The sequence below is a fragment of the Eurosta solidaginis genome, chromosome 5 (assembly GCF_040869045.1).
Source record: "Eurosta solidaginis isolate ZX-2024a chromosome 5, ASM4086904v1, whole genome shotgun sequence".
In the NCBI taxonomy this organism is placed as follows: domain Eukaryota; kingdom Metazoa; phylum Arthropoda; class Insecta; order Diptera; family Tephritidae; genus Eurosta; species Eurosta solidaginis.
In genome coordinates, this window is record NC_090323.1 from 106,431,633 (window position 1) to 106,440,520 (window position 8,888).

The following is an 8,888-nucleotide window of genomic DNA, read 5'->3' on the forward strand; positions in this document are numbered from 1 at the left end:
ATGTTCTAACGGCCCTATTCTGTGCATTTGACAAATTGTCAATAAGTTGATAAATAATCAAGATTTTTATCAACTTGATAAATTTTGTTATTCTGTGCGTAAGTTGACAACTCTAAAAAGCTCTTATGCGTATGCTTTTCCCCACACAGTGGTGAACTAAGTATTGTAAACACAAAACAGCTGTTTAGCGCGAACAATTGTTAAATGGAGTCTGCAGAAACGTAAGTATTTTATTATTTTTCATTATATTTTAGTTATATTGTATTTCTTTTATAGAAAATCAAAGTGCGATCGTGCTACGCGCGAACAGTTGGAGCACTACGTGTTTTTTTATAGTGCTAACCCTGAAATGGGGTCAGGAAAAAATAACTCTAGGTCACCGCAACAAATGCGCTCTGTATGGGCTCAACTGGCAGAGGAGCTAACCACTTAAAAGGACCAACACGTTCTGCAGAAAAATGGAAGGAAGTAAGTTGTAGTGCAAAATTAGTGGTACCATTTACAAGACGGTTCAATGCTTAATATAGATCAAGAATTTTCGATGTTTGTATCAAAAGACGCGTCTTGACCGCAGAATCAATAATGCGAGAGCGGAAATTAAAAAATATATTTGTGTGAAGAGATATTTACAAGCATACATAAAAAGTATGGCTAATTTTAATTCGTTCAAAAGGTATTATCGAAAAACCGAAAAAAGACCCGCGGGTACCTCCGAAACCGTGGATAGAATCCATATTATTTTTGCGCATAACACCTTTCTGCGTTGGCGGCCTTCGGCCGCGCTTATAAATAATAGTGATAGTCTAGTTGCGGGGTTGACTGCTAATACGCGTCAAAAAATATCGAGAAGTGTCAAAAGACGCGTATTAATCTCGAGAACAATAATCCGAAGGCGGAAAGGAAAAATTTTATCTCTGTCTGGAGATATTTACAGTTGAATTTGGCGATTTTCATGTGGTTGTTATTGTGTTGTACCCACAAAAAAAATTAAAAATAGTGATAGTCAACTGTAAATATCTCCGGACAGAGATAAAATGTTTCTTTTCCGCCTTCGGATTATTGTTCCCGAGATTAATACGCGTCTTTTGACACTTCTCTCGATATTTTTGGACGCGTATTAGCAGTCGACCCCTCAACTAGACTTTTACCAAAGTATGGATTACACCCCGGTTTTAGACCGACCTTTTCTAATTTTTGGATTTTTTGGCAATAACTTATATGTATAATATATATGTATAATATTTTCAATTTCCACTTTCGGATTATTGATACTGGAGTCAAGGCGCGTCTTTTGGTACCAACATCATTTTTGATCAATAATAAGCATTGAACCGTCTTGTAAAATGTAACCAAATTAGTTAATGGCTTTGCGTTTAATTTTTTTACATACAGACGCTTGGAGTATGGAAGAGCCAGTTACGTACACGTGCACGACGTATAAAAATGAGCCAAAGGGTTACTGGTGGTGGTCCACAATGCAAATCACTTAATGAGTTCGAAGATCGCGCTTTGGCTACTTTTGGCTTATTAGCGGTTGATGGGGCCGGTTTAGGAAGTAGTGGACTGAACTCGCCACCACAAGAACTACCAGCAAGAACATCGTCCATATTCCAGAGTCCGTCACCAGCTGAGAGTGATACATAATCTCCAAGCCGTATTCTTGCGATGAGTCCTTCGAATTCGCCAACGATTTTGCCGCAGCAAAACCATGCATCAGACTTATTTGTAGCAATGTGGAGCCCATCATCGCCGGAGACTAATGCTGAATCAGCAAGTTTCGAACCATCGATGCCTGGTATGACACCTCTTGAGCCAGAGACTGAAGTAAGTAATTCATATATATTAGGGTGGGGCAAAAATATGGTTTTCCCTTCCTTGGATTGGTTTATACATACATATATTTTCTCGAAATTGAACGCTCGACAATATTTGTTGTAGAGCGTTATACTTTCTGCAATTTTTGAGTAGAAATTTGTTGAATGATCTATCAGTAGTAAGATATCGACGTGCCATACGAAAACTAACACTCAAAATTCTGTACAAAAACTAACATTTTCGACTTGTGACTGATGAAAACTAGCAATTTTATTTTTTTGTCAGACGAAAACTAACACTTTTAGGTAGTTAGTTTTCTTCAGACATAAAATGAAATTATTAGTTTTGTCAGACACAAAATTTCTTTTGTTAGTTTTCGTATGGCACGTCGATATAATGATGTTCATAGAAGTAAAGGAAAAACTGCTATGGGATTTTTGTCCCGTTAATATTAAAAACTAATATTGGATCAGTATACATACTTCCTTTTCCGTATACCAATAAAATAACGAAAATAATTTTTTTGGCCTCCCTAATATATAAATATGTACATAGATCGGACACTTTTAAACTGAAATTTTTTCCTTCAAGAATGCTGGAGTTTTGAATGGAAGCTCAGTCCGTATGTCTCGCGCAGAACGAAGCAAACTTATAAGTACTCTAATGAGCAATATAAGCAAACGGAATAGTTTTGAAGAACGACGGGAAAGAAGAGAAGAGGAACAGCGTCAGGAGCATCGTGAAACGATCCAAGCTATCACAACTTTAACGAGCTGCTTCACTGAACTAGTCAAAGTTTTAAAACCAAATTAAACTTAAGAATAGAGAAGTTTTACGGACTAGTAATTTTCCTTAATTATAATTGAACCACAGACTGAATTCCTTATAAAAATATGCTAGTTAATATAATAATAGTCCGTAAAACTTCTCTATACACATGTTAAAGTCAGGGACTGCTAATAATATTTTATTTTATTATACAAATTGCTAGTAATAACTAGTTATTTATCGTTTATTTTATTTCAATTGGAAAACAAATTTCAATTGGAAAATAAAAGTTATGCATATATAACAAATACCCATATTTTAGTGCCTTTACAGTATTGTTTTACCAAGGACTTTTATTTTCCAATCAAAATTAAAAAATGAAATCATAAAAAAATAGTATGGTAAAATAATGTAAAGTAAAATTAAATGAAATGAAATAAACAAGAAAAACTGTAATATGAAATAAAATAATAAAAATTGTAATCAAATAAGATAGTATAATGAAAAATGAAATAAAATAATAAAAATTGTAATCAAATAAGATAGAATAATGAAAAATGAAATAAAATAATTAAATTGTAATCAAATAAGATAGTATAATAAAAAATGAAATAAAATAAGAAAAATTGTAATCAAATAAGATAGAATAATGAAAAATGAAATAAAATAATTAAATTGTAATCAAATAAGATAGAATAATGAAAAATGAAATAAAATAATTAAATTGTAATCAAATAAGATAGTATAATAAAAAATGAAATAAAATAAGAAAAATTGTAATCAAATAAGATAGAATAATGAAAAATGAAATAAAATAATAAAAATTGTAATCAAATAAAATAATATAATGAAAAATGAAATAAAATAAGAAAAATTGTAAAAAATAAGATAAAATAAATGAGAATTATAACAAAATAAATTTAACATTTTAAAATAAATTAAATAATATATAAAAAACTCAAATACCATAAAATAAAATGAATTAAACGAAATAAAATAAAACATAATAAAAAGTTACTAAAGTCAAACTTTATATTCTAGATTATTTCACTAAGCTACATATATAACTTTATTTTTATTTTTAAATTTTTAGTTTGCCTGTGAGAGCTATTGAAATTAATTATTTCTGTTGTTACATTTATGTAATTCTTTTCTTTTGTTTTTATAAATAAAATTTATTATAGAATACATACATATTTATGTACATATAAAAATCTTGTGTGTGTCTATATGATTAGGACTACGGATTGTGATAGGGGTAGATATATGAATGAAGATAGAAAAAGTTAAGATAAAAAAGTGAAGGACGATATGAGAAGGTAAAAGCGAACGATTCAAGGTTCGATTCGAGCTCAAGGCCAGAACAATAATTTTTTTCCAATGATAATTATTGTTATTTTTTAATTTTTCTAAATTTGAAAAATTGTATTTTGTTTTTGGAATAGTAAGTAGACAATTTTTAAGACAACCTGCCATAGCTGCGCAGATAGATCCATTTCGAAAGGTGCTAAGCCTTCATCAGTACGCTTTAGGCATGCTGTGCTAACCATTTAGCTATACAGCGGTGGTTTGTTTGACTGGCAAATTTGCTACTTCTATTCCGTTTTACCAGCTTTATTTATTCAGTGTTGCGCCATCTGGTGCAAATCACTGATAATGCTGGATTTTTGTTTATTGTCAATTACTTTGTTTGACATTATTGACAAAAACAATTGGTAAAAGCGAACAAAAAAGAAAAAAGGAGAGGTGAAGGGGCAAAATAATAAGGAGCTGAAATGATTAGGGATTGACCCCTTCCCCTTCGATAGATACACGCAAGTAAATTTTTTAAATATAAACGTCCTTTAATGAAGGGCTATGCACGCCCATAAGGTTTTGTTTGTGTGTTTTTTAGAGACGTCCAAATTTCTTCTACACTGGAGTAACATTTGCAAACCATGAACCTAAAGCTCTCGGTGATTGTATCCCTACTTTCAAAAAATATAGAGTCGAAAAGGACATTTTTAGCTATGAGTAATATTATGCTTTTTATTTGGGAAATGAAATATTTACATGTGCAGTTTTTTAAAGAGTTGATATGTATCTAGACCGTGTTCTCTCTCCCTCGCGGGTGTACTGAGTAGAGTCATTTGGATCACTTTCGAATTCATGATCATCTTCAACGATATCTACGTCCTCTGCCATACCAGCTTTTGCCATGATGTTGTGCAATATGACGCAGCTCGTAATAATAACAGCAGCTGTTTCGTGAGAATAATGTAGCACTCGATGCTTAAGCAAGCACCTAAAATGCGACTTCACAACACCAAATCCTCTTTCTATACAATTTCTTCCAGATGCATGTATCTTATTAAACTTCCGTTCTTTCGTGGTACTTGGGTTTGCAACTGGTGTGAGAAGCCATGGTTCCAAAGGGTATCCTTGATCTCCAATGAGCCATGATTCCCTTTGGTTGGAAGTAGAACTGGCGTTATGCTTGCGTATCAAATACTCGCGTAGGTCAGACGTTGCCCATATGCCTGAGTCATGTGTCGCTCCTGGAAAGTTAGCATTTAGAAATGTAAAACGCAAGCGATGATCGCATACCTTAAAATAATTAAATTTAATAAATTGTAAATATTTTTAACAAAAGCAGAAAATACCGCTTCAACATTAATGCTGTAGTAGCCTTTTCGGTTTAGGTATTGGCTTAACGGACGCTCCACATTGTTTGAAGGCGGAGCAACAATGGCAATGTGGGTGCAATCAATTGCACCTATTGTACTTTTTATGCCGAATTTCCGGAAAAACCTTAAATAGTACAAAGATTTTCGTTATAGATTTATCTGAAAAATTTCATTAGCACGCATACCCTGTTTTAACAATATACTCTTCTTCGACTGTGCGGGGAAACTCGATTTCACTGCCCTTAACTCTCACAATTAGGTTTGCCACAGATTTCAAACTTCTGGAAAAAGAAGCCTGGCTCATAGGCGTAGTTAATTGTTGCCCACGCATGTTTGGTACGATCCATTAGCAAAGAAGTTCAATACCGATAGAATACGGATCGTTATTGGCAAGGAGGTTTGTTGATCATCGTGCGGTTCCAAGTCATCAATAAGGCGACGGCACAAAGAACGGGTCAAACGGAAATGTTGAACGAACACATTTTCACTTAAGGCAAATGGATTGCTGGCATCTCTCAGGGATTTTAAGTACCTCGAGCGATCTCTATTTTCCTCATTTTCCTCATCTTCACACAATAACAGCAAAAGTAATAAGTCTTCTTCCATTTTAATTCAGACACAAACACGCAATAATGTAATTTTTAGCGCAAATTTGAATTGTCAAGAGGGTTTAAGATATTGACAACTTGTCAACCAAAGAGCTTTTTATATTTGACACAGAATAGAAAATACTTGATAAATAATCAAACTTGACAAATAAGCAAGATGGTGAATTTGTCAAGTGCACAGAATAGGCCTGTAAGTCAATGTTAAGAGAACTAATACAACTATTAACACATGAAAGAGGACAACTTCCATATAATTGCATATCATCTGCATACACATGAATATCACAGTACCTCAACACACTTTGAAGGTCAGTAACATACAACACAAACAATAATGGACCAAGAATCGAGCCTTGAGGAACACCCTTGGAAATCGGTAGATAATTTTATATGTAGCTCCCATTGCATACAGCTTGCGATCGATCCCTGAGATAGGAGTTTATTAAATGTAAAGTAGGAGGTGAAAAATTGAACACATTTTTTAATTTTAGACTAAGAGGATTGTGGTTTACAGTGTCTTTTTTTTTGGTTTACAGTGTCGAATGCTTTGGAATAACTAGATGGATTGATAATTAATTGAGGATCGCACTGCCACCATTGTTCTATTGTCCCCCAGCTGCTTCACAGCATCTCATCCAAGCCGACATCTTTGATGAATCCTAGCAGTTCACCTGGCTTGAGTGATTTGATGTGAGAATGCTCTGGCCGTGGTGAGCCCATAAACTTAGCCCTACATCTTGAGATTGCGTCACACTGCAGGAGTACATGGTCCACCGTCTCCGCTGATCGATCACCAAATCGGCATGTGTTGCTCGATATTATACCCAGATTTTGCACGTGACTGTTCAGTCTACAGTGTCCTGTAAGAATAGCTGTTAGGATTCTTAGGTTATCTTTCGAGAGGCCTATTAATGCCCTATATCGAATTGTGTTGTAACCCCCTAACAGTAACTTAGATTGTCTCAGGCCTGGCATATTACGCCAGTCTTCTTGCCTCTTTTCCCTCTCTTCTACTAATAGATGCGCTCTAATTTCCTGCGGGCCTATTGGCAGGAACGGCTCAGGAACAATAGGTCGTGTCGTTGCTGCCTCTCTGGCCAGGCTGTCGGCCTGCTCATTACCCTCAACTCCCCTGTGGCCAGGAACCCAGGCCAACAGTAGTTCGTTGTGTGCTCCTTGTTGATTTAGCTTTTCAAGGCACTAAAGTACCAGTGTTGATTTTATTTCAGACGCCGATATCGCCTTGAGGGCGGCCTGACTCTCACTGAGTATGGCAATTGTTTCATTGGAGTATTCGCGCTGAAATTTAAGGCAGCACACTGCTTATGGCAAATACTTCCGCTTGAGTAATGCTCGCGGAGGCGCGACGCCTTCATGACCATTCGACCCCTTCCCCTCAGCTCTGGTTTCAGCCGCGAGCCGACGAGTGCGCACATGGGCTACCGCTATGCCGTTAAGATGCACTTCCCCTCCGCCCACGGGTCGACCTACGGTGTGTCGGCTGGTAAAACCCCGCCCCCTTTACGCACCTTCTACTAGTGTGCAAGTAGGTAGGCGGGGGTGTCCAGCGGTGATACCAGCACTAACGAGTCCTCGCAGTCTCTTCCCCAGGTGTCCGACCCCGCGGACTACCGATCCTGCCGAAGACTACCGATCAATCCGATACCGCCAACCGACCCCGCCCGGAACGAGCCGCCGCTGTCCAGGTAAACACCATCTCCATCCTGCTTTACCTCTCACCCAGGCCCTGGTACGCCCTCCGTAGCCCACCGCCGCTGCATCCGTCACGTCGCTGCTACGACGACCACTGGCCGCTTGCCATCCTACCCCCGTTAAGCCGCTGCTACGACGACCGCTGGCCGCTTGCCATCCTACTGCCGTTAAGCCGCTGCTACGACGACCGTTGGCCGTCTGCCAACCTACCGCCGTTAAGTCGCTGCACCCGTCCCGCCGTCCTACCACCGTTAATCCGCTGCTTCTATCCAGCCACTGCCTACATACAGACGTACCAATCCGTCCGTTACCCGACCGTTCAACGCTGCATCCGTCCCGCCGCTGCTACGACGACCGCCGGCCGCTTGCCATTCTACCGCCGTTAAGTCGCTGCACCCGTCCCGCCGCTGCTACGACGACCGTTGGTCGTCCGCCATCCTACCGCCGTTAAGCCGCTGCATCCGTCACGCCGCTGCTACGACGACCGTTGGCCGCTTGCCATCCTACCGCGGTTAAGCCGCTGCATCCGTCATGCCGCTGCTACGACGACCGTTGGCCGTCTGCCATCCCATCGCCGTTAAGCCCCTACATACGTCCCGCCGCTGCTACGACGACTTTTGGCCGTCCGCCAACCTACCGCCGTTAAGCCGCTGCATCCGTGCCGCCGCTCCTACGATGACCGTTGGCCGTCCGCCATCCTACCGCCGTTAAGCCGCTGTATCCGTGCCGCCGCTCCTACGATGACCGTTGGCCGTCCGCCGTCCTACCGCCGTTAAGCCGCTGCTTCTATCCCGCCACTGCCTACGTACAGCCGTACCAATCCGTCCGTTACCCGACCGTTCAACCGTCCTACCTAACCTCATCTGCTCCAACGACCGTTAGCCGCCGCTCCGCCCCCTCACCATCTTGCGACGGAAAGCTGCTGCCCGCCTAATACCTCCAGCCGTGTATGCGTGTGTTCGTAACACATAAATATTGTGTATTTATTCAGTAGGGGTTCGTGGGACTTTTACTCGACTCTGGATTGGCTGAGCGTTACCCCAGCCTTAGACAAAACCCACCTCATAAATGGCGTCCGAGCAGAGACCCTCCTCCGCAGATGACCGTGGAAAAACAAATACAACAACCACCGACACTGCCGGGGCGGGTTCGACGAACACAGCATCAGAAAAAACAAAAACACCGGCCCCCAAGTTACTATGCTGAATACCGACTCACTCAATTGGATCTACTAGCTGAAAAGGGAGAGGCTAATAGAGGAGTGCAAGAAGCATACGATTCACGTGGAGGGCCAAACCGTAGCCGATCTGCGCCGCAC

At 39.6% G+C, this 8,888-nt stretch overlaps 2 protein-coding genes across 2 annotated transcripts; one reads left to right on the forward strand and one right to left on the reverse strand.

Moving 5' to 3' along the window:
* The first annotated feature begins 360 nt into the window (after positions 1-360).
* On the forward strand, positions 361-2,921 carry LOC137253673 (uncharacterized). The gene is made up of 3 exons (XM_067791039.1): positions 361-468; positions 1,393-1,824; positions 2,407-2,921. The coding sequence occupies exons 1-2, from the start codon at positions 400-402 to the stop codon at positions 1,642-1,644; spliced, it is 321 nt and encodes a 106-aa protein (XP_067647140.1). The 5' UTR covers positions 361-399; the 3' UTR covers positions 1,645-1,824; positions 2,407-2,921.
* A 1,726-nt stretch (positions 2,922-4,647) lies between these two features.
* Positions 4,648-5,855, reverse strand: LOC137254246 (putative nuclease HARBI1). Its single transcript, XM_067791943.1, has 4 exons — positions 5,590-5,855; positions 5,435-5,530; positions 5,226-5,373; positions 4,648-5,169 (listed from the first exon to the last, which is right to left on the reverse strand). The coding sequence occupies exons 1-4, from the start codon at positions 5,853-5,855 to the stop codon at positions 4,648-4,650; spliced, it is 1,032 nt and encodes a 343-aa protein (XP_067648044.1).
* Between the last annotated feature and the right edge of the window lie 3,033 nt (positions 5,856-8,888).

Bases quoted from the DNA above. Each gene is read 5' to 3' on its own strand.
- LOC137254246 (XM_067791943.1), bottom strand. From the start codon at position 5,855: ATGGAAGAAGACTTATTACTTTTGCTGTTATTGTGTGAAGATGAGGAA. The intron at 5,531-5,589 runs GTACCAAACATG...TTCTTTTTCCAG, and splicing joins AACTTCTTTGCTAATGGATC to AAGTTTGAAATCTGTGGCAA. The intron at 5,374-5,434 runs GTATGCGTGCTA...GTACTATTTAAG, and splicing joins GAGTATATTGTTAAAACAGG to GTTTTTCCGGAAATTCGGCA.
- LOC137253673 (XM_067791039.1), top strand. From the start codon at position 400: ATGGGCTCAACTGGCAGAGGAGCTAACCACTTAAAAGGACCAACACGT. The intron at 469-1,392 runs GTAAGTTGTAGT...TTTTACATACAG, and splicing joins CTGCAGAAAAATGGAAGGAA to ACGCTTGGAGTATGGAAGAG.